Raw genomic sequence first — 26,266 nt, forward strand, 5'->3', positions numbered from 1 at the left:
GCTAATAACTTAGCTGGGCAGACTCTAATCCATAGCCGCTATATATTCGCTCCTAAACCAAACTTTTTATAGAAGGCCCTGAGACCCATAGTGTTATATACCAATCGACTTAGTTCGACGACTTAAGGTGACGTCTGTGTGTGTGTATGTGTGTGTATCTGTGCACATAATAGTCTAGCTCACTTTTTTGGCACTAACTTATCTTAATTATTTTGATTATTTTAATCATAACTCTTGTTCAGTTCGAATTCCGTGAACATAATTAAAGCTTTGAAATATTATTCCAACAGCCAGTCACTGCAAATTTTAAAAATCCAAAAATCCATAGCTCGGATGTTGAATTTTAAAACCGTTTGTAAGACAAGTTGTACATACATCGGTGTAAGCGATTTATAGTCGACTTTCTAGAAAAAAAATTGTGTGTGAGTTAGAAGATCTTCTTTAATCAGAACTATTAAAAGTTAGTGTCCGGCGTAATCCACTTCTATCTACCACTACCTTCTCATACGCATGATTAGAGCTAATTTGTAGTTTGAATTATCGTTAAACGAATAAATTCCATCAATAATGAGCATTTGAGGTTTTAAGGGAAATTTGTCAGGTAATCCAATTTTCTACTCTTTTATTCCGATGATGGTAAAGCAGACTCAAATAATAATTTATTAGGATGCAGTTTGTCAAAAATGCTTTCTTCATACGTTTAAACCAGTGATCCCCAAAGTGCGGCCCTTTAAGCCTTTTCCTGCGGCCCGCGAAGGATTTCTGAGAATACACTACATGTGGCCCATTGATAACTATTATACGACGGGAAAAACTTTTTATCATTCCCAATATCCCAATATTTCGTTGTACACGGGAACCTGTGAAGTTCTCATCATTATGATGTTGAAGCTTGATTTAGGTTATGTAGGTCGACAGCAAATATATTTCGATGTTATAACACCGGGTTATGAGAGTAGCAAATTGGTATTTAATCGCAGATTTAAAGGAACTAAATGTTTAACTACAGGTAAAAATAATGTCATACACTACTGTTCCTAATAATAATGTTTTCATTTTTCAAAATAGGAAAGGTTTTAGCAATATTGAATTGAAATATTGCTGGATTTTTACTTCTTGCAAACACATTGACTATGAATTCTGTTGAAAATATCATTCGAATTCTTTTCAGAATCGGAAACAGCTTTTGCTCAGAACCTTCAAACGGCTTCTGTTCATAATCCCAAACGGATACGGATACCAAAGGATACTGCTTCGAGTCCCGATCGGAATTCTGTCCAGAATCACGAATGGGTACTCTTTAGAATTCCAAACGGATTCTGTTTGAAATTCCTGTTTAGAATTGCAAACGAATTCTCTTCAAAATCTCGAACGAATTTTGCTGAGAATCTTGAGTGAATGCTTATTAGAATCTCGAGAGGATCCTGCCAAAAATCATATATGAGATTTTTCCAGAACCATCCGTTGTTACGACAAGTTCATTCATTCATTTATTTAGTCTACATCTAAACAGTTAACACTGAATCAACAATTTGACGCCACAATACACGGTTCGAGTCCGCATCTCTTCAAGTCGTTTTGCACCTGGTCTGCCCATCTCGCTTGCTGCGCTCCACGCCGTCTTGTACCTGCTGGATCGAAAGCGAGCACCATCTTTGCAGGGTTGCTGTCCGGCATTCTTGCAACTTATCCTGCCCATCGTACCCTTCCGGCTTTAGCTACCTTCTGGATACTGGGTTCGCCGTAGAGTTGGGCGAGCTCGTGGTTCATTCTTCACCGCCACACACCGTCTTCTTGCACACCGCCAAAGATGGTCCTTAGCACCCGTCTCTCGAATACTCCGAGTGCTTGCAAGTCCTCCTCGAGCATTGTTCATGTTTCATGTCCGTAGAGGACAACGGCAGCTAAATAAAATTTCCATTTAAAATTAGAAATTTTCCATAAACAATTAGGAAATTGCCAATTAAAAAATCAGGGTATAAGCAATAAATAATTATAAAATTTCCACAAATAAAACAAAATTTCCATAAACTATTAAGAACTTTCCACAAAACAAAAATAAATAAGCACTTTTAAAAGCAAAAATAGCCATTATAAAAGAAGAATTTTCCATAAAGAAATGAAAATGTTCCACGAAAAAAATACAAAATTTCCATAAATGAATCAATATTAGCAATAAACAATTACAAAATTTTCCACAAAAAAAAAATTTTTTTCCATAAAAAAATAAAAAATTTCCACAGAATAATCAATGAAGAGCAATAAAAAAATAAGAAAATTTCCATTAAAAAATACAAGAAAGCAATAAAGCTGATGAAATTTTACATGAACTTTAAATGCTTTTGAAGAAGGGGTCATCTATGGAAAAAAAAGCACAGTTTGATTGCTTTTTTATATTTCTTTATGGAAATTTTCTTATTTTTTTTATTGCTTTTTATTGATCATTTCGTGGAAAATTTTTATTTTGTTATGGAAAAAATATATTTATTTTGTGGAAAATTTTGTTATTTTTTATTGCTAATATTGATTTATTTATGGAAATTTTGTATTTTTTTTTCGTGGAACATTTAATTTTTTATGGAAAATTCTTCTTTTATAATTGCAATTTTTGCTTTTAAAAGTGCTTATTTATTTTTGTTTTGTGGAAAAATTTTAATTGTTTATGGAAATTTTGTTTTATTTGTGGAAATTTTATATTTATTTATTGCTCATACCCTGATTTCTTTATTGGCAATTTTCTATTTTCTTATGGGAATTTTCTAATTGTTTAGGGGGAGTATTTATTTTAGTCAGAGGACAACCGGTCTTATTAGCGTCTTGTACATGACACATTTGGTGCGGTCGCGAATCTTTTTTGACCGCAGTTTCCTCTGGAGCCCGTAGTAGGCCCGACATCCACAGATGATGCGCCTTCGTATTTCACGACTAACATTGTTATCAGCCGTTAGCAAGGATCCGAGGTAGACGAATTCCTCGACCACCTCGAAGGTATCCCCGTCTATCGTAACACTGCTTCCCAGGCAGGCCCTGTCGCGCTCGGTTGCGCCCACAAGCATGTACTTTGTCTTTGACGCATTCACCACCAGTCCAACTTTTGTTGCTTCACGTTTCAGGCGGGTGTACAGTTCTGCCACCTTTGCAAATGTTCGGCCGACAATGTCCATGTCATCCGCGAAACAAGTAAATTGACTGGATCTGTTGAAAATCGTACCCCGGCTGTTACACCCGGCTCTCCGCATGACACCTTCTAGCGCAATGTTGAACAACAGGCACGAAAGTCCATCACCTTGTCTTAGTCCTCGGCGCGATTCAAACGAACTGGAGTGTTCGCCCGAAATCTTCACACAGTTTTGCACACCATCCACCGTTGCTTTGATCAGTCTGGTAAGCTTCCCACATATGTAACACATATTGATATAATTGCGATATAATTTTGCTATAACTAACTGGTCGGGTAGATATAAATATTTACATATGCATATTAATATAATTTTTCCCAAGAACAACCCTACCCACCACTTAAGTGGAGACATTCAAATTAAATCGTTTTTCCAATTTTCTCTTCTCTCTTTCAAGCTTCTTTCTTCAACCACCCCCTGAGTATTCATCTCGCTCTCGCCTTTGTTCTGTTTCCCACTCATTATCCTTCTGTTCACAACCTCCCTCAGCGCTACACAAACCCAAAACAGCCGTCTCTCCCATAATTGTAACGATTTCTTGATTGCCCAAGCACCATACAATTTTCATTCAGGTTACCGCACACCCACACTGCCAGCCAAGCAGCGACGATGATGATGGAAATGCTTACTCGCTTGCCGGAGGAACTGCTCGCTCGACCGACCAGAGCCAGAGATACCATACCATACTGTATACGATCTACGCCAAGAAGCGAGGCACATCCTCGTTGACCACGTGCACCAAAGCGAGAAAGAGAAGGGAGAACAGGACCATTTAAACGAGCCGCTTGATGCTTGCTAATATATCCTCGTCTGCCCCAATTTCTTCCTGTTGCTGATGCCGACCCCTTTTTCCATGGATACGCACAGGGGCGTAGACGTCGTTTTTGTAGGGATAGCAACAAATTGTGGGAAATGCATTCTCAAAGCCCAAATTGTTAATTAGAGAGAATGTAAATAAATTTTGTAATAAACATGTTTCACACAAATGGCCAAGATACGGACTTTTGTGGGTCGTTTCAGTTATAGTGACACATGAAAGTTTCCATAATCAAATAGAAACTGACAAAAATCATCTCAATGCAGCAAATACAATGATGTGAAACTTGACCCAAGGATGTTTGAAACTCATCAAGTTATATGTAAGTAAGAAAACATATTTGGGAGTTTGGGACACATTGAGAATGACCCCCTTCCGACACACCCGTGGATACTTCTAGACCAACATTTGAAAAGGGCGTAACAGCCAAAATTTGATCTCTCCAATATTTTGTCTATGTATATAGCTATGTATGTAGATAAGGAATCCGCAGGAATAAATTTTGGCTGTTACGCCCTTTTCAAATGTTGGTCTAGACTTATCCCGAATCCGTATGAATTGTGTGTAGAGGTAATCACACTCTGTTGATGATGCTTATTCGAGAAATGCTACATGGCGGGGCGTCAATCGGGCAGAGCGAGAGCGCGCACAGCACACATAATAATAATAATAAAATCATGTGTTTGTAATTCTACGCTCCATTAGTGTCGCCGTTTTGTGTTGTTGCGGGAGTCGATTAACATTTAACTGTTTGTGATGAGTATTTGTTTCTCCTCGTTGCTGCTCTGAGTCTGCTGACTGACTCTTCTGACTCGGTCGGAGGGCACTCCGGTAACCGGCCGGGGAGTAGAGCGAAAATCAGAGACAAATGGTTTCAGTTGTAAATTGACATCACTCCGAGCAGTTCGAGCGAGCAGCTACTAAGCGTAGCAACGGGCAAAGCAGGCCGTTCGTTTTATCGTTCGTGATTTCGTGGCCTACTGGGTTTTGAACAGTGGAACACCGTAGCGTTGATACTGCGTTCAACCGTTAATAGCCGATAAATTGACATTGAGTGCTTTCTGGGGTCGTGGAATTGCTTCTGCAGCGTGGAACGAGGCCTCCCCCGTCGTCTCCTGCAAAGAGGCGGTGTGCAGTTGTTGGAATACTTAGCGTTGCTGAAAGTGTATCAAGGAGACGTTCTGTGTGCCATACAGCTTATTCCGAACTAAAGTGAGTGTGCAACGAAGACGACAACGACGAGAGATTCTAATACTGAATCGGTGTACTTTCTCTCCCGCCTGCTCCGTGGCTTCATGACCTAACCGCCCGGCCACACGGTGTGTTTATTTCAATTATATTTCTCGAGTTTTAAAGTTGTGTTATTCTTGTTCATCCTGTGCCGTGTCGTTGCTGCTGCTGCTGCTGCCAAATAGCCTGCTCCGCTACCGCCTACCACGTGCGGTGTTCTTCGCTTTGCTTCTGCTCGCGCGCTCACATCCCGACCAACCATTATCGTCGTCATCATTCTTGGCGTTGCACAGTGAGGTAGACAATTAAAATGCATGTCCAATTTAGTTATGTCAAATATTATAATATCTTTCTTACTGCGTATAGATGGCTCGTAGCCAAGTCGAATTAACCGAATTGTTTCCTTCATTCTTGAATTATGCTCCCATAAATTCAGCAACCAACTAAAGTCTACGATTAAGTTATTAAAAGACACAACCAAATGAGACTAATATTAAACATTAATCGAAAATCAATAAATAAAAAACAAAATATAGAAGTTAGCGATGCAATAAATAAATATAAAATTGTCTAAATCCATGAAACTTTCATAAACATATTTTTTTTTAAACCAAAAAGTATTACCAATTATTTAACTCGTATCGGCTTGAGTGAAGGAAAAGAAAATCAAAATGCTGCCATTTCATCATTTCCATGAATAAATCAATATTAGCATTGAACAATTACAAATCTTTCAACAAAATAAATATTTTTTTCCACGAAAAATAAAAAACTTTCCACAAAATAATCAACAAGGATAAAAAAAAATATAAAAAAGCAATAAAATTGATAAAATTTTCCATGAACTTAAAACGCTTTTAAAGAAGGGGTCATCTATGGAAAAATGCTCAGTTTTATTGCTTTTTTATATTTCTTTATGGAATATTTCTTGGAAAGTTTTTGATTTTTTGTGGAAAAAAATATTTATTTTGTGAAAAAATTTGTAATTGTTTAATACTAATATAGATTTTTTTTAATCTTTCGTTTATTTTGGAGGCTCAATTGCCGTGAAGCGTTACGGAGCCGAAATCAAGTTGAAAATTCATTTCTTAAATATTATACATAATGTTAGTTTTAGGGAACCGAAAGACTCGCGGTTTGGTCGAGGTTAGGTAATACAATAATATAGTAGGAAAGGAAGGGAATTTAGGGTGCTTAAGTAATTACGATACTGATGTTCACATAGTTGACATTCTTGGCGATTCTGCTCGCACGCTCACACGCCATGATCTATGTCCTGATAATCCTCGCCGCAAACACAGAGATTGCTTTCCGAGAGCCCCACTCTGAAAAGATGTGCATTTAAAGTGTAGTGATTGGACAATAGACACATGGTTCGAATGAAGTCTCTTCTTATATTCAATTTTTTAACCATGGACGCTTCGACACCTGCGGGCGAATTGAATACAGCCATCTACCCAACTCCCCATTTGTCCATTTCTGCTGCCAGGTGATCAAGGTTTCCTGACAAACTAATGAGAAAAATTCATCGAAGGTGACTTACCGATCGTAAATATCACCTTGTATCAACTACTGCGCAATCACATTGATGAACGCCGCCTACAAGGTACTCTCCCAAATTTTATGCCGTCGACTAGCACCAATTGCAAGGGAGTTCGTGGGGCAGTACCAGGCGGGTTTTATGGGCGAACGCTCTACCACGGATCAGGTGTTCGCCATTCGCCAAGTACTGCAGAAATGCCGCGAATACAACGTGCCCACACATTCATCGACTTCAAAGCCGCATATGATACAATCGATCGGAACCAGCTATGCCAGCTAATGCACGAACATGGATCTCCGGATAAACTGACACGGTTGATCAAAGCGATGATGGATTTTGAAGAGTTAATACGAAGAGCAGGGATTAACACGAGTGGTACAATTTTCAATAAGTTTGTCCAGCTATTTGGCTTCGCCGACGACATAGATATTATGGCACGTAACTTCGAGAAGATGGAGGAAGCCTACATAAGACTGAAGAGAGAAGCCAAGCGGATCGGACTAGTCATCAACACGTCGAAGACGAAGTACATGATAGGAAGAGGTTCAAAAGAAGACAATGTGAGCCACCCACCGCGAGATTGCATCGGTGGTGACGAAATCGAGGTGGTAGGAGTGAAACATATGCTTTCTGTTCGTTGCCACCAACAAAAGCTTATGCGCCACTCTCCTTAGAGAGGCTGCTGAGGCTTGTTTGTCTCGGCCCGGTTGAGACTCTTAAAACGGGCAAGTTGATACACCCAAAACAATTCTGTGTGACATTCTTTGTATTAAGTATTTTGTATCAAATCTCGCATTCAAACCGATCAGAGAATGTAGCTTATTGCTCATTGCCTTAAGTCGGTTTATTTGGTTCCGATCAATATATCCAAACGAAACTCGTTGGCTCCTCCTAGAACAAGTATATGAATCGTTTACAGCAATACAACTTTAACCCACGCAATCTTCCCGATTCCTTTTAGCTTGATAGCGGAAAAGGATACAAATATGCATGGTGCTTATTCCACTCGTATCACTCATTACTATCCCTGTTACCCTTCCACTTGTCACATCCGCATAGCATGAAACGTGGATTATGATTGCCTTTGGTCGCGTCGTTCCTCATCTGGTAAATAGTTCAGATGGTTAGCGCGTCAGTAAAATGTGCTAAGAGTGAAGGATCCGGGTTCAATTTCTGCCTTTGACCAATTTTTTTTGTATGGTTGCACAGGTTGTCGAAGTATACAGCATTTCACTCCTCGATGGGGGAGTGTAAAATTAGATTCAATGTAGACACTAACACATAACTAGTTCTTATTTTCTCGTGACCGGAGACCTAATGCAAGGGCCTGCCGTTTACTTAATACAATTTGTGCATATGTCGCAAATTATGGCAAACTGAACGCGAAACTAATGCGAGATTGCAATAAAATGTTGCAATCTCTGGTTGGGTGTAGAATTCAAACACACGATCTCACTTCGCTTTGTTCCAAATTTCCAACGTCAACCAAAGAATCGTTCCATAATCTAATCCAAGCACAATCAATGAAAAAATACTACCCGATAAAGGACGGATTCATAATTCGAAATAAATCTCATAAAAATTTCAATTACTTTCAACCAAAGGCAAAATGCTTACAGGCATGCTTGATTTATTGATGCATTCATTTTTTTTTAAATCATCTAATTCTTATGAGCGCTCATCGGATGCACATATAGACCTAATCATAACTATTCCCTTCTGAGCTTCACAAAACTTTAGCTTAATACTAGGTTACTAACCTTAGACTAACCTGATACTAGAGCTCGGGAGGTAGCGGCCATGAACGACGATTCGATGATACCCGTTCGACGATCGTCGCCTTTCTGGGAAACGTCCCTGGTTCGCCTATGCTTAGGCCAAGATGAATACACCACTAGGTGTTCCAATCTGCCAAATTCACGATTCAGCCATCTTGGATTTTAGTATGGGAGAGCCCAAGATGAATACACAGCTAGGTGTTGCAATGTGCTTAGTTTGTGGAAGAGAAGAAGGCGGGGGTGAAAAATTCATTTTCAGTACAAAACGACAACAAACCGGCTGGCTCTCCCATACTAAAATCCAAGATGGCTGAATCGTGAATTTGGCAGATTGGAACACCTAGTGGTGTATTCATCTTGGGAGAGCCAGCCGGTTTGTTTATGTTTTGCACCGAAAATGAATTTTTCACCCCCGCCTTCTTCTCGTCCATAAATTGGGCAGGTTGAAACACCTAGCTGTGTATTCATCTTGGCTTAGGCGTTCGGCGTGAAGTAATCGTCCGTCTTACTCTGGACTCCCCTTAAGCGTTTCGCTGACTGTATCGTGACCGATGGGTGCGGGTCACGACTATCGTGACGGTAGGCCGGTGTAACTTGGTAATGGCTTTGGTTACACTCCTGGCCACTTGGTGGCGTTCCGCTTGCTTTGCGTTTGTAACACTATGTATAATGATTGCGCAATGTGGTAACGGTAATGACGGTTATACCCACGGGATGGCGTAATGACGTGGTCACGCGTTGTGCGACAACTCACAATGTGGCACGCTTGTCTCGACACTTAGGGGAGAGTTGGGAGCTTGGACACCGACCGGACGACTTTCGAGGCGGTCGGAACGAGGGGTTGAACGATCCGTGAAACTGACTCGTCCCGCACAAGGGCCCACGATGAACAGTGGGAAGCTGTTCAATGACAAATTATTTAGTTCTATCAACTCCATCTTTGCGGCCTAGTTCTTACCTAACACGGAGGACACCAGCTTTCACCAGGTGTCGGAAACTCCACGTGTCGCGATTACGGATAACTATCCTTCAACTAGAGAAACAACCTAATTATAGTTTTAACATATCTTCCACTGATTATAGTTTTACCTACTTCGGTTTGTGTTATAAACTTTTACAATTACCGTAGTAAAACTCAAAATAAATTGCACTATTAATTAGGCTTCGCTTTGATTGTAGACCAATAACTATAAACACTCTGCTATGGACTAAAGCCACCGAGATAATGTGGAAATTTCGCATTTCTAAAACTTTAGTCGACCGGAATCCGCACAATAAATCAATATTTAAATATAAATAGGATTTGAGGGAACAGTATCGGTAGTGTTTTCTTATTCATTTTAACATTCGACTTCTCCAAACCTAGCTCACCACATTTACAGAAGGTAGCTATTGTATTTTTTATGCAAAAAAATCAATGTGAAATCGGCAAATGCGTTGTGCGCCTGTTTGAAGTGAGGTATGAGTTTTCTATAAGAAAAAAAGTTAAATGAGATCTAGCGTAACTCAAAGTTTGACCCTAAATGCGAAATCCTCAATAGTTTCATATATCAGAAACAGGTGGAAGATGACTTGCGGACCCTCCGTAGACTGCGTGATTGGCGACGTGTAGCCATGGACCGAGCCGAATGGAGAAGACTCTTATATACCGCACATAAATAATTATAAGTATACTCTGGCAGAGGAAAATAAAGTAGAGATAGCTGTAAAAAGTTCACGAAAAATGTCAAAAAAGACTGAAATGTGAAGATTTAATATTTTTTTACGTGCCTAAATATTACAAAATTATGAACACTACCTTTTTCTCGCTTCTAAACATTGCCCACTGATTGATATGATGTTTTTCACTTATTTTAATAAGCTCGGCCAATCTACCCCAGCCCTAGGCTACAGCTGCGGGTGTCGGGACAACATCGCCTGTGTTGATGGAGGCGCACGATCAGTGATGATGGTGGTGGGACTGTCGGAACAGATATTATCTGTTCGGTAATCCTAACATATACTTTTCTGACATTTCTTATCTGATTTTCTGTACGGGTTTCATGGAGAATTCCCAAACTAATTCCATCCACCGTACTAATTTATGACACAATATGCAGAGAAAATCCTGAATGAACTTCTGGATGACTTCTCAAACAATTTTCCAAAGTTATTTTTATACTTATTCTAGACAACAGTACCGGTTAAACTTCATTTAAAACTGCATACAAAATCCCCGTTTTCATTTACCCTTCTGCTTGTTTATTCCCAATGAGCTAGACTACTAATTGCGTTGCATAAGATCAGCGGGAGAGTAAAAGAGACAACTAGTGGCACGCTGTGCTGATCTGCGCCACCTTATGTCGAATTCGTTTTTAACCTTTTGTCTGTGCTCTAGGGTCAATATGACCCCAGGCCACTTTGAAAGGCTGCCATTTTTAAAGTTTTCAACCGATTATTCTAATTTTTGGTAGCTTGGTTAAACTCACCAAGATCTGTCCCCTAGGTGCAAATTCCCTTGAAAAATCTTGAAAACAAACGCTACAGTGTAGTTTTTAAAAAAAAAACTTACGTTGTCTGTGCTCTGGGGTCAAATTGACCCTAAATTGAAATTGTTATAACTTTTTCATTGTTTGGCCAATTCGGGATTTTTTGGGCTGTTTCGAAAAATAATTTAATCATCTTACAGGTTGACGGTTGACGGGTACCTCACGGGAGGGGTTTTCGTGAAAAGGGGACAAAAACAGTGATTTTTTATGCTTATTTTACTTATACACCCAGGTTTTTTTACACGGTTTGGTTTTGGCTGTTTAAGACCTTCAGCGTCAATAAAGCAATGAGTTAACCCCACGAAAAAATTCACAAAAAATCAAAGAAAAATCAGGCGGTATTTGAAAAGCTGTAAAAGTTCAGGTTAACTGAGTAATTAATGAATTCCAACCGCGTAAAAAAAACCTGGGTGTATCTGAAAATCCTACCCATTTTGAATTGCACCAGAAAAGCACGCGCCTTCCTGCATAACCTTTATGATAAGGTGCAGTTCAAAATGGATAGCATTTTCAATATAAGTAAAATAAGCATAAAAAATCACTGTTTTTGTACCCTTTTTCATGAAAACCCCTGCCCGCGAGGTACCCGCCCACCTATAATCAATTTTTGGTAACCTGAAAGATGATTAAATTATCTTTCGAAAGAGCCCAAAAAATCCAAAATTGGCCGAACAATAAAAAAGTTATAGCAATTTGGGGTCAATTTGACCCCAGAGCACAGACAACGTAAGTTTTTTTGAGCACAGACAGAGGGTTAAAAAGTTCCAACCTAGGTTGGAACCAGTTCCAACCTAAGTGCTGTCAAAGTGTTTTTTTTTATTCGCTGAGGTTGGAACTAGGTTCGCACTAGTTCCAACCCCAAAGCTGACGGGTTCGCACTGTGTTGTTTCACAGTTTCGCACCAGGTTCACCGATACAAACTGCAGTTCAAGTGTCAAAACCATATGGATGGAATAAACAAGCCGGAGGGAAACTGTTTGTGCATTTAATAAAGAATTCGCATCGAAATCCTTTTAACGGGGATTTTTTATTCCCCACGATATTTGTCTACATTTGCATTATATTTAAATTCCCTTAGGAATTTTTCATTAATCCCAGGAGAATTTGTTTAAACGGAAATATTATGGGCCTGCAATAATTCATGTGCAATTCGTTAGAAAATTCTCCCCTTTAATTATTTATTTAAGTAGTTCTTCAAAAAAATCATACGGAAATTTTTCAAAGAATTCTTATAATTCTTCCAGGTATTCCTCATTGAAGTCTTGTATGCATTCCATTGCGAATTCTTCCGGCATTCCTTCATATTTTTTTCAGAAATTCATCTTGAAATTCCCCCAAGAGTTCCTACGAAATTTCTTCCTAGAATTTCTCTAGTAGTTACTCTTTGAAGTTCCTCCATAAATTCCTCTGAAAATCCCTCAAGAGATTTCTCCGGAAATCCCTACACAAATTCCACCTGAAGTCTATCCAGGAATTATTCCGGTAGTCCCTTGAAGAATCCCTTCGGAAGTGGAATTTCTCCGAAAGTTCGTCCTAGAATTCCTCTGAAAGTTCTTCCAGAAATTCCTTCAGAAGTACCGGAATTCCTCCTAGTTCCTTCAGAAATTCCTCCGAAAACTTCTCCGGATTTTTCTCCAGAACTCCTGTAGAAGTTCTTTCAGAAAGAATTCCTGGAGAAACTTCCAGAAAAATTTCTGGAGGGACTTCCGAAGGTACTTCCGGAGGAACATCCGAAGGAATTCCTGGAGCAATTCCTGGAGGAACCTCTGGAATATTTCTTAGAAGAACTTCCGGAAAATTTGCTGGAGGAACTTCCGGAAGTATTCCTGGAGGAACATTCGTAGGATTTCTTGGAGGAACTTCCGGAGGAAGTTTGGAGGAACTTTCGGATTATTTCCTGGAGGAACTTTCGGAGGAATTCCTGGAGGAATTACCACAGGAACAGCCAGAGCAACTTCCGGAGGAATTCGTGGAGGAACTTTCGGACGAATTCCTGGAGGAACTTCCGGAGAAATTTCTGGAGGAGCTTCCAGAGGAATTTCTGAAGGAACTTTCAGAGGAAATTCTGGAGCTTTCGGAGGAATTCCTGATGGTACTTCTAGAGGAATTCCTGAAGGAATTTGAGTAGGGTTTCGTGAATGAATTTCCAAATGATTTACTGAAGGAACTTCCGGAAGAATTTTTGAAAGATTTTCGAGAGGAATTCCTGAAGAAATTTTCAAATGAATTCCTGAAGCAATGTTCCAAGGACTTTCTGAAGCAACTTCCGAAGGTATTTTTGAAGGAACTTCGGAACTTTCCTAACGAACTCCCGAGCTGCGAACGTTACTTCAGGAATAAGAAGAACTTTTGAATGGATTCCTGAAAGAACTTCCGGAGCAATTCCTGAAGAAATTTCCAAAGGAATACATGAAGAAACATCCGGGGGAATTCCGCAAAGCAAATTTGAGTGAATGCCTGCAAGAACTTGCGGAGGAATTCCAAAAGGAAACTTCGAGCAAAAGCATGAATGAACTAGTGAAGGAATTCTTGAATAAGCAGAAAGGAATAGAGAATCCGGGGTAGATATCCATCCAAAAGTAAATTTCGTAATTCGCGAAAACCAGAGCGCGTACTTGATCTAATTCAATGTGGCCCACAAACTGCTAGTGCACTGGTATGGTACTAGTCCGGTATGGTGATCATATGTTTCGAATCAAAACACGATGTCACGCACAAAACACGATGTCACACCATATCCAATGACAGATGGAACTGAAAACGTTTTTCTATTCAGGGTTTGGGTTGGCACTGACTCATGTTTAAAAACGAATTTGACATTAGTAAAGTCTAGCTCTTTGGTTTATTCCGCCCCGTTCTACCCATATGGTTTTGACAGTTGAAGTACAGTTGGTCGGGTCGGGGTTCAGCCAAATCCCACCAAGCGCCAATGAAAAATTACCCATTTTCTTGCACAAGTTTTCGTGTAGCAGATCCAATTGATCACAAATCGTATTGGATATCCTTCCACCCTATAACTGAGGATATCCAACAACAAATGTACGAATGAATTGATATGAAATAATTTACGTTTTCAATCAACGAACAAAGAACTACAAGTCAGTCAACAAGGTGTTTGGTGCGGTTTTGCTGAACCCCGACCAGTTGTATGGGGAAGTGCACCGAATGGACACAATGACGCTGTTTACAATTGATCTGACCCCTTTTCTTAAGCTTATTTAAGGTCAACTTCCCCGAAGAACCCATATTTTAAGCCTCTAAATATTTTAAAAATCGAAAACAACCGAAAAATTGCTGCACGTGTAAACCGGCCTGAAAAATTCACCCGATCTTTGTTCAAAATCGAGCAAATGTAAGGCCAATCTTGAAATACAAAACTTTTTTGATGTTTTTGTTTCAAATTTTTAAAATATTTAGAAGTGTTAAAAAATATGGGAAGAAGGCACGTTGCTGGAACGTCCACGAAAAAAGTTATAACGCTACGAAGATTGAGTGTTCAAACCATATGCAAAAAATCGTTTATTCTGCCAGCACTGCCGTATTACGTAAACCAATAATTTAACTGAGTGTTATTTCAAAATAATTGTACTTATAGGGCTTTAGAGCAAATGGGAGCTATTCGGAATCATTTCACAAAGAAAAAAAATCCGACAAGAAGGAAGATGGGTTTTGCCCTTTGATAACCATAGGTCGTCCGGTAGTGCTGGCAGAAACATTGATTTCTTGCATATGGTTTGAACAATCAATTTTTGAAACGTAATAACATTTTTTGTAGACCTTCCAGCTATGTACCTTCTTCGGCAAAGTCTTTCGGCATCTTCCAGACTATATGCTAACGTATTGAGTCACGTGATTGATGATAAATTGAAGCCGCTAATAAAGAAAATGTAAAAAAGTACGGATATGGATATGCGATTTAATGCAATTTTTGCCAAATATTGTCTGGAGGTTTTGAGCGCAAAATATTTCTATTTTTTAACCAGGCGACTGTATTGATGTTTTCCCTCTAGTCGAGGCTGCGAGAGTATTTGGAGCTACCGATAAAAAGAAATGAGGAGCGCGTAAAAAAATAGATGTTTGATGTGTTTCACTTGAAATTTACAAAAGCTTACATTTCTTATAATAATACTTACAGAGTTATATATGCCAAGATTTTATAGAATAATTGTAAAATAGGTTTTTGGGGGTACAAATGATTATAAGATACTAGTTTAAGATAAGTTTAAGATACTAATAAGCACCGCATCTGACGTGGTGCAAGCTATATGGGTGCATCAAATGTGAGGCGATCACCGAACTAAATGTCAATACTAAATATTTAACCATGTTTCTCCATTCTGGTACCACTGTGCGTCGCCGTCGTTGTACGTCTAATTGAGTGTGTTCTTTACTCTGCCCGCTTGTCGCACGGCTGTTGCTGCTGCCGTCCGCCCTGCTGCCCGTCACTCCTTTGCCGCATATCACTTCGAAACAAATAGATCACCGGTCTTGCAGTAGTCGCAGGAGTCGCAAGAGTGGCTAATGTGTTTGTCATGATGTGACCCAGTTGAGCCATTCGTTGCGCTGCGCTGCGTTCTGGTCACTGCCTCGGTGAGTGCGAGAAGGGGCCGGGCTGGGCTGCTGGTGCTGGTGAATAAGTAATGAGTTTAGGAAATGGATGATTCTCGTCACCGAAATGGGTTCTTGCCGCAAAGATGAACCCACCGCCGCTGCTGCCGTCTGCCGCCATCCGGGACGGGTCGGTATGATTCATCATCACTGCACTTCGCTGTGTGTTTTGATGGTGCTGATTTAATTTATGATGGGACGGAAAGTGTTCTCACCGCAATTTTGGATATTTAGATGAATGAGATTGCTTTGCAAGCTTATTCGCTGTAATTTTGCAATATTTTTTGCTTCAATCACTGTCAATGTTTCTACCAACTAATCCAAGCAAATTTTTCAGGTTTTCTATACTCATAATTGAAATAAATTATCTAATAATGCTTAATTGTTCCTCAAAATAGTCATTTGAAAAACTTTCGTAAAAAGATAAAAAAAAAGACTCGATTACATCTAGATGATTATTATTTCCATAGAAAATATTCCTCCTTACAAGATTTTACAGCGGAAATGCATTAAATGAAAAATTAAGAACCAATTTTCACTATCCAGCAGTCCAGCACTTTCCATATTGCATGGTGCCGTAATTATACAAAGGACTATCATACCAAACTCACGAAGGACTATCCTGCGTTTAACTACTTAACAACTTTAGCATTTCTAACCCCTCGTGAATCGGTGGCAGCCGGCAGGCAACAAGCAAACAAGCAATCATCGGGGATCGGACGGGGAACGTTTAGCGTTCATCCATCCGGCATCCAGTAAGCAAGCGAGCAAGCAAGCAAGCAGCGGTCCATTGATATAGATATTATTGCTGCTTATTATTGCCGTTCGCTGATGCTATTAGTAGCGATGCGATGATGATGGTGTGTGCCCGATATTGCCAGCTCTATTACCTTCCTCCTGCACTGCCTCGCTTATCGCATTGCTTTGCTTTGATGGATCAAGCCGAACCGAACAGGCGCGGTGGCGGGAGCAAGAGCAATATGAAGTGAAGCATTCGGCAGCATAGTTAACGACTTTGTGTGCACTCTCCGGGGCAAGTTAGGTTTATGGGTTTGGGTGGCTGCTGGCGGCGGAGGAGGAAGAGTCGATTTAGTATATTATGGTTATTTCTTGCCTTTCTTCACACATACACACGGTTTCGATAACGACGACGACGGCCGGCCCAGCCCGTCCCGGCAATGAAGGCGATGATTTTCGACGGTGGATTTTGAGTGATCTCTTTGTTGTTCGTTAGGCTGGTTCAGCAAGAGCCACAGTGTTGGCCTATTCGAACAATTCGAACCAACTCGTTTGATTTTTCTATTTTAGTTCATTTAATTTTCGAGATTTTCGGCCAACTGGCCTGTTATATCAAACAACACTCCGGCTATATGATCTGTTCGGCCAAAGGACATTTTTGGTCGCATACGCGTACGTTTAAATGAAATTTTTGTTCATATATTACCACTTGGACGATGGAAAATGAAAGGCTAGAGCTTTTTGCAGAAAGTGTAGGATAACAATGTTTTCGGTCAAATGACCTTTTCAGCCAAACGATATTTTCGACCAGTTCAAAGGCCTCTAGGCCGAAAATGTCATTTGGCCAAACTAACCATTAGGCCGAAAGCCATCTTTTTTTTTTCAACAAAAGAGAAGCCATTTACGCACAACCCAGTGCATGTGCTTAGTAGTTGCCAAATTACCACACGGGAGTGTACTAGAGTGTGGGACTCCCCCAGTAAATCGCAGGTCCGCCGTCGTTTCCCCCAGGAACTGGCTCCCAGCATTACTTTTGGGGGATAGGCAGTACTTACTGTACTATTCTCAGTCATTCGCATTCACACTGTGAGGCTCACTTGGATGCTTGCCTTGACACCCCCTCTGTCAAACCCTGACCCTCACTCTGACACACCATGTGAGGCTTACTTGGACGCTCACTCTGCACTCCTCTGCCATGCCTCTAGATGTTGATAGCGATAGGTACCAACAGTCCTACGCCATAACCCTCATAACTCGGCATTAGCATACTCACACCTATGCGCTCACTCTTCTACCATGCCTCGAGGTGGCGACTGCAGTTGCCACCCGCTCTGACACTCTTACCTCGGCATGTGCAGACAACTCATTCACTTCCCCGCGCAAGTTTTCTCGCTCAAACTAACCAATCACGACTGCTACTTGGAGCGCTAGATTCTCTGAAGGTTGCAGCCGAAACTGCGTTCCCCTTCCCTATACCGCTTGACACATCCTCTGTATAAGGGCATTGTTCTTCTTTCGACGTCGAAATGAGGACAAAGAAACAGTTTCGTCAACATCTGTTAGGTATCAGCACGTGGGTTCACCTACCTTTCAAAAAGTTATCCCACTCGCGCTGCCATCTGGTTACCGAAGCCACCCTGATACGCTCGCGGGCTCCTCTTTTGGCACGTAGCTCAAAGTATTCCTCGTTTTCCCAGATGAGCCACCATACCGGCTATCACGCAGGATGCATCGTGTGATATGCAGATATCACTCTTAGGTACATCAAGCGGTACGTGCTCTCCAGATTTCGTAGGTAACTAGTTACCTTCAGGCTGCGCTTTGATGTGGTCGCAACTTCACCTACATGAATCACTGCATGTTGAGCCGACTCTCTGGTTGTTGACGTAAATTTCCTCCGTCTTATGTTGAGCGAGCTCCAGGCCTTCAGCACTCATCCAATTTGCTGATCGTGCTGATCGTATGTGGTGCGGTAAGATTGACCTCTGTCGGCTGTTCGGCCACATTGAGAGTTGACGTAAAGTCAATGTCAACTTCTCTCCACGAACAGCCTAGATAGCCGTGTGGTGTCGGCAGCTGGTTATCTGGCTAAGAATAACATTACGTATTGCCTGTTCCAGTGGTAAAAGTCCACCATACAGGTGACCCCTAATTCTCGGTGTGATGCGGCTTTATGCTTACCGTGCCTACGAATGAATGTGTTCGCGCCAACGCGAAGTTTTTAACTACCCTTGTTTCACTTTCGACTAGTATTGATTCCCATTGAGAATTTCGCCTCCATCTCCACTACTACCAATCCATCTATTCCCTTACACACCACATCGTTCGGCTTGGTGTTGATGCCAACGAGCGATGGACACGTTAAATGACGCACACACGAAGAAAACCAAACGAGAACCTAGCCACGCCCCAACAGCATCCGATACACGCAAACCTGACGATTATGGCTACGCGTCACCTATAAAAGAGACTTGCATCAAAGATTCAGTTTCATTCAGTTTTCATACATTATATACCGCACAAGAGAAGAAAATATATCGTATAAGTATAGTTGAAAGCGCCTTTCACTCCACCGACAGAAGCCACTCAGCCCTTTTCAAGGCTATAGAGTTAATTACCCCCTACCGTCGAGCTACCGATCGTTCCCTGCCGATTCTTCTACCGAAGGATCCGGCTACCAACCCGGCAGAGGTGTCTGCCCATCGAGTTCGTGAGCAATCAGAATGGTTAGGGGGGTCTAATAAGAACCTAACCGCAAACGGAGCCTGTAAAGCACCAGGGCCCCCTTTACAGTATTTTAGCCCTCGCTGCGCTATCCGGAGCTATGGCGTAGTTGACTTTTTACTTCTCCGAGATAATCGGCTACTCTTATTCAACCTCATCGTGAGGTTAAATAAAATAAGAGTGGGGTTATGAATATGTGTTTTACTTAGTTTTCAACAAATTGTCACCTATATGGATTCGCATTATGCCATTTTTTACAATGTGCTTTGTGTATGTTACCTATATGGATTCGCATTATGCGTTTTTCACAGTGTACTCTGTGTCTCGTCTTTGACGTTCGGCTTTGGCTACTCTTGTTCAATCTCAACGTGAGTGTGGGGTTATGAATATGTGTTTCACTTAGTTTTTCAACATACTTCCACCTATATGGATTCGCATTATGCATTTTTTTTACAATGTACTTTGTGTATGTCACCTATATGGATTAGCATTATGCGCTTTTCACAGTGTACTCTGTGTTTCGTCTTTGACGTTCGGCTTCAGCTACTCTTGTTTAATCTCAACTTGAGGTTGAATAAAGGTGGGGTTATGAAAATGTGTTTTTACTTAGTTTTTTTCAACAAATTGTCACCTATATGGATTCGCATTATGCGTTTTTCACAGTGTACTCTGTGTCTCGTCCTTGACGTTCGGCTTCGGCTACTCTTGTTCAATCTCAACGTGAGGTTAAATAAGAGTGGGGTTATGAATATGTATTTTACGTAGTTTTCAACAAATTGTCACTTATATGGATTCGTATTATGCGTTTTTTTACAATGGACTTTGTGTAGGTCACCTATATGGATTCGCATTATGCGTTTTTTTACAATGTACTTTGTGTATGTTACCTATATGGATTCGCATTATGCGTTTTTCACAGTGTACTCTGTGTCTCGTCCTTGACGTTCGGCTTCGACTACTCTTGTTCAATCTCAACGTGAGGTTAAATAAGAGTGGGGTTATGAGTATGTATTTTACGTAGTTTTCAACAAATTGTCACCTATATGGATTCGCAGTATGCGTTTTTTACAATGTGCTTTGTGTATGTTACCTATATGGATTCGCATTATGCGTTTTTCACAGTGTACTCTATGTCTCGTCTTTGACGTTTGGCTTTGGCTACTTTAGTTCCATCTCAACGTGAGTGTGGGGTTATGAATATGTGTTTTACTTAGTTTTTCAACATACTTCCACCTATATGGATTCGCATTATGCATTTTTTTTTACAATGTACTTTGTGTTTGTCACCTATATGGATTCACATTAAGCGCTTTCACAGTGTACTCTGTGTTTTGTCTTTGACGTTCGGCTTCAGCTACTCTTGTTTAATCTCAACTTGAGGTTGAATAAGGGTGGGGTTATGAAAATGTTTTTTTTACTTAGTTTTTTTTTCAACAAATTGTCACCTATATGTATTCGCATTATGCGTTTTTCACAGTGTACTCTATGTCTCGTCCTTGACGTTCGGCTTCGGCTACTCTTGTTTAAACTCAACGTGAGGTTAAATAAGAGTGGGGTTATGAATATGTGTTTTACTTAGTTTTCAACAAATTGTCACCTATATGGATTCGCATTATGCGTTTTTTACAATGTACTTTGTGTATGTTACCTATATGGATTCGCATTATGCGTTTTTCACAGTGCACTCTGTATTGCGTCTTTGACGTTCGTCCATTGTTACGTGTTTTTGTGACACCTTTCTTTAGTCCCTAGCTGAATGCGTGTGAGTCTACATAATTGGCTTTCCTATAAATGGTTCTATTTTCCTTTCCAACTTCACTTCCTCTTCCTTTCCTCTTTTCACTTCCTTTTCCGTCAGGTAAATGATGAGAAAGGCCAGTAAAGGCGATGGCACAAATCTCCCAAATTGAGGGGAACGTGCCTCCTGAGCCGACGTTCTGATACCTGATACCTGATACCTTCAGGCTGCGCTTTGATGTGATCGCAACTTCACCTACATGAATCACTGCATGTTGAGCCGACTCTGTGGTTGTTGATGGCAATCATCTCCGTTTTATGTTGAGCGTGCTCCAGGCCTTCAGCCACCGTTCTGATCGTATGTGGTGCGGTCAGATTGACCTCTGGAATTGAACCTTCGTAGATCTCCAGCGTTACATCATGGGCGTAGTCGACGATATTGACACCAGGAAGGAACTTGAGTCTCAGAACCCCGCTATACATAAGGTACCATAATACCGGGCCCAGTATTGATCCTTGATGCTCTGACCGGCATCGGTCTCGCATAGTAGTACACGATTCTGGAAGTAGCTTTCCAAGGCCCGGTACAGGCCCACCGGCAGGCTAAGCCGACGTAACGAAAGCCATCTGGCCGAAGACATTCGACCAAATATGTCATAAGATCATTTGGCCGAAAATATAGTTAAGGCGAACAGGCCATTTGATCAAAAATGTTATTTAGCCAAACGTGTCATTTGACCGGAAAGGGTTTCTGTTCTGACAGAAAATGTGGGTTGAACGACCTTTTAATTCAAGGTGGCCTTTTCATTCAAGACCGTCCATCTTACATTAGTATTGTACTGCTGCCACTTTACCATAGAGTCCAGCCTCGCCGTCTTCGTCATATTTCATCCTCTGTTAAAGTTATGCAGATATGAAATGGTTCGGTACGTACTCGTGACTCGAATGGAGCTCCGAACCTCAGTATCGAGGATGATACTACCGCTCAGAAGACGCCTGCTGCTTCCTTTCGGACCACCGATGTAGAACTTGTGACACCTCTCGCACATAAGTTGATCCGCTTTCATGAAATAAAAATTTTTAGAAGAATTTTTTTTTTCGAAGAAAAAAATGTTCAGGAAACCCCCCCCAGACCAATTTTCTGGCTACGCCACTGGATCAACTAAGTGTAACTTCTGAGCCTCTTGACCGATTTGAATCAAATTTGGAATACTTATTCTCTGTCCTAAGGAAACAACTATAGTGATGGTGGGAGGGTCATTAGGAGATTGGAATGAGTATTGTTTAGTTTTTGATAAACTCAAAGTAACTCGTAAGCCCCAAGACCGATTTCAACCAAATTTAAATCAAACATTGTCTTTCGTAAGAAAACGATTTTACTGAAGGTCATTACACGGTCATTTGAAAAGGGGGAGGGTGCGAGGGAGTGGTACTTATAAGTTATTGATGAATTAAATGTAATTTCTTAACCAGTCTGAACACGTAATTCTCTATTCAAAGGAAACTATTATAGAGAGGTTGGAGGAACATTTGGAATGCGGGATGTTATTGAGGTTGATTATTGTTTAGAAAACGACGATTTCAGTAAAGCTTCTAAGCCCTTTAGTCATAATTTAAATTCCCTATTATTCAGTTCATCCGAGGTTTTATGAGAAAATCAATTGCTCAAATTCCTCAAAAATAGCAAATCCTCAACAATAATATTTTCCCGGAAATAACATTTCCCCAAAAACTACTTTAACGAAAATTATAGTTCCCGAAAATGATACTTCCCCGAAACATGAATATGACATTTCCCCAAAAATGACATATCCCTGAAGGAAGGGCCAATGGCGTATAGCCATTTAGCATAACGCGATTTGTCGTAAGGTTATTCGGCATAAAGGGCATTTGGAATAATTATGAACAGCATCAACAACTTGTGATCATTTGATTTTTTTGTGCTAACTTAATTTGGGAGAAGGGTCATTTGGCCGAAACCCACTCGGCCGAAAGCCATTTGGCCGAATGCCACTAGCCCGAACAAACCATTCGGCCGGAAGGGTCGTTTGGCCGAAATGTTCATTTGGCCGAAAGGGTCGTTTGGCCGAATGGGCCATTTAGCCGAAAGGGTCATTTAGCCGAAAGGGTCATTTAGTTGAAAGGGTCATTTGGCTGAAAGGGTCTTTTAGCCGAAAGGGTCGTTTGGCCGAAAAGGTCGTTTGGCCGAATGGGTCATTTGACCGAATAGGTTATTTAGCCGAATAGTGAAAACTGAGAAATTAGGAATGAGAAGAGAGACGTCTCACTTCTCACTTTTCATTTTTCTCTTCTCACTGTAAAATGTGAGAAGCGCGAAATAAGTAGTGAAAGGTCTCACTTCTCACTTCGCACTCCTCATTTCACACTTCTCACTATAAAAACATAGAAGCGCGAAGTGAGTAGTAAGACGTCTCACTACCCACTTCGCACTACTCACTTTACAATGAGAAGAGAATAATGAAGAGTGAGATGTGAGACGTCTCTCTTTTCATTCCTAATTTCTCACTTTTCAAATGAACTATTCGACCAAATGACCTTTTCGGCCAAATGACCTTTTCAGCCAAATGACTCTTCCGGAAAAACGACCCTTTGAGCCAAACGAACGACCCTTTCGGTCATATGACCCTTTCGGCTTAATGACCCTTTCGACCAAATGACCCTTTCGACCAAATGACCCTTTCGGCTAAATGACCCTTTCGACCAAATGACTTTCGGCCTAATGGTCTGTTCAGCCAAATGGAATATTCGGCCAAACAACTTTCGGCCTAGTGACATTCGGCCAAACGGCTTTCGCCCGAATGGGTTTCGCCCAAATGACCCTTCCCCAGAGCCGTAGCGTGGATTCCCGGCGCCCTTGGCGAAATCTTTGCTGGGCGCCCCTCTCTTACTAAGGAAAAATGTGCAATATTTCACATTTCAATAACATTTTGAATCCCACCTTAAAGTTTTATAAATTTTTATTAACGAGATTTTCTTCCCTATGTTGGCTCATCTTGTAAAAAAGTAATATTAAAGAGATTAGTGGATTGAAGATGCTTCATATCTTCTTCTCTTCTTCTATGGCTCTACATTTCAACTGGAGCTTGGCCTGCCTTTCAACTTAGTATTTCATTGCATGAGTATGTATCTTGTGTTGCAAGTACAATGGATACACTATGCCCAGGGTATCGAGAAAGTTTTCAACCCGAAAACATCCTAGGCCGGACCGAGAATCGAACTCGTCATCTCCGGATTGGCAATCCTACGCTTTTGCTCGCAAGGCTGCTGGAGACCCCTTGCTTCATTTAACAAGCCGTATATTAGGCGGTATGTCCCTGGAAAGTTTTCAAATGTTGTAATATTTTTAACTATTTGTAAAATATGGTAAGATATGTTAGGAACTTTGCAGAGTCGTGGGCATTTCTGGATCCTCGTATGGAATCTGTTGGAACATCCAGGCTGGAAGATCAATAAAATTGCTGAAAGTTATTTACTTACAGCTCATAGTATCCTAACGGCTGTTTCTTGCTCTCAATGGAAGTATCTGACGTACTTGCAAGTACATCGCAGGGAAAAGGGATTTGAAAATCGTGACAAATCATATACAAATGTCAAATGGTTGGAACGAGAAAATCCAACTCTAAAGTGGATCAATCGATGATCGAAATCGCTATCGGATTTCGGACCTAGAAAGATCCAACATAAGAATGGGTCTGTCAGTGGTTTGGTGGTACTGAGTCAATAAAATCCAACAACCTGCCTTATGTATTGCGGAAAAATTTTGCTTATCCACAAGAGCTTTGAGAAATGACAACTAAAGTAGTCAATTAAGCAAGGCACATTATCACTGCTTATCGTAATGTCATAATTTGACCATGATGATAGTTTTTCGGACTAAATGAAGTTTTTCTGAATGAAATGAGCAAATTTGTCTAAGCTACACCATGCTTACCCTTACACCTACCCGATATAAGTCATTAGAGCAAAAAGTCTTTTGCAATTTTGGTCAACACCTATGGCAGTAATTGTGCCCAAAAATGGAAACAATCCGATCCACAATTTTTAAATAACTTTTGAATATGAGTTCTCTAGACTTGTAATTCCCTTGTAGTCCCTTGTAACCGATTCCAAAAGGCTCAGAGAAACCGAAATGGCAGTCAAAGCTGAAACCAAATCATTCCAATGTATATTTGAGATAGAAGAAAGATTAGATTTCTTGAAATATCTCCGCCATAGACCTTTGGACTTTGTGGTCGGTTTGTTATTACTTGGTCATGCAACGAAAAAAAAAAGTTCTATTTCTCATACCGTGATTCTTGATTCTGGCGCCCCCTGATGGTGACGCCCTTGGCGGGGGACAAGCCGGCCAACCGCACACTACGGCGCTGGCATTCCCCCTTAGTTTGTTATTTTAATGAGTGGTGCTGGAATTAAGCCACAATGGTGAAATGACTCTGGTTGATAATACAATTAAAAACACATAAACCTTTCGTAGAAAGCATGCATTAGCTGGGTATAAAGCAATTTGCTCCGGTCGAAACAAGCGCGATCTTCAAAAGTTTACATTAGCTATCGGGCAAGTAAGTACAAAGTGCTACGCGTCCATTCGGTCGTCCAAAACGCGATTCTCCTCAGATTGTATATGCCAAAGGGCGTGCATGGTTTTACTTTATTTCCAAACCCATAGATCGCATCACTTACCAAAGTGAATCCATATAAATTATCCTTTGTAACTAAAATGATATCCTATTTCAAGACAATCGTGGAAATGCAGAGTTATACTCGGTCTCTAGTAGCAACGAGAGTCGGACTAACAATCCTTCCCTTCCTATATGGCCGTAAGGACGTGGCTGTTATTGACTTTAGATATTTGAGCTCCCAAAACGTGTGCATTGAGAATGGATAGCTAGTGACAAGCCCCATTTATTGTGTTCTCTCAATTTCGCATGTTCTAGTCAATCACGGAGTAGCAACTACGAATTGTGCGGTCATAATGCTCATACTCATGCTCATCAGTCAGTGGTTCCAAAAGTGAAATCTGGCTTCTTTTAATCTTAAGAAATCACAATTACCCTGATGTCCAATTGGTTTCATAATTTCCCGATTGTAAAAAAACTGCGAATCAAACTTGCAATTCCGAGCAAGGCCGGATACATATAGCTAGTACATAAATAAGTATAAAACTACCATATATAACGCGAAATTTTTATAAACAATTGAGAATCTACCAAGGGACAAAAATTTATCAGTTCTACGGAATTGCAGTTATTTGTAATTATGAAAAAATATTTTCCATAAAGAAATCAAAATTTACTATTAACTTTTAAATTTTGTAGTTATTTATTGCTAATATTGATTTATTTAATGAATCAATATTAGCAATA

At 40.5% G+C, this 26,266-nt stretch overlaps 2 protein-coding genes across 5 annotated transcripts in view; both read left to right on the forward strand.

Annotated features, from left to right (window-relative positions):
- Positions 1–3,186: 3,186 nt before the first annotated feature.
- LOC134208139 (uncharacterized) lies at positions 3,187–4,145 on the forward strand. Its single transcript, XM_062684208.1, has 2 exons — positions 3,187–3,384; positions 3,752–4,145. Exons 1-2 carry the CDS (start codon positions 3,238–3,240, stop codon positions 3,953–3,955), a joined length of 351 nt encoding a protein of 116 aa, XP_062540192.1. The 5' UTR covers positions 3,187–3,237; the 3' UTR covers positions 3,956–4,145.
- Positions 4,146–4,723: 578 nt separating this feature from the next.
- Positions 4,724–26,266, forward strand: part of LOC134222255 (homeobox protein B-H2) — a 126,013-nt gene continuing 104,470 nt past the window's right edge. Inside the window, exons 1-2 of one of the 4 annotated variants that reach the window (XM_062701422.1) lie at positions 4,821–5,315; positions 5,412–5,523. The gene's annotated coding sequence lies outside the window, so the exon portion shown is untranslated. Of the gene's footprint in view, positions 4,746–4,820; positions 5,316–5,411; positions 5,524–26,266 lie in introns of those variants that run through there. The other 3 variants (XM_062701417.1, XM_062701411.1, XM_062701399.1) reach the window with 3 other exon arrangements.

Source organism: Armigeres subalbatus, chromosome 1 (assembly GCF_024139115.2).
Source record: "Armigeres subalbatus isolate Guangzhou_Male chromosome 1, GZ_Asu_2, whole genome shotgun sequence".
Taxonomy (NCBI): domain Eukaryota; kingdom Metazoa; phylum Arthropoda; class Insecta; order Diptera; family Culicidae; genus Armigeres; species Armigeres subalbatus.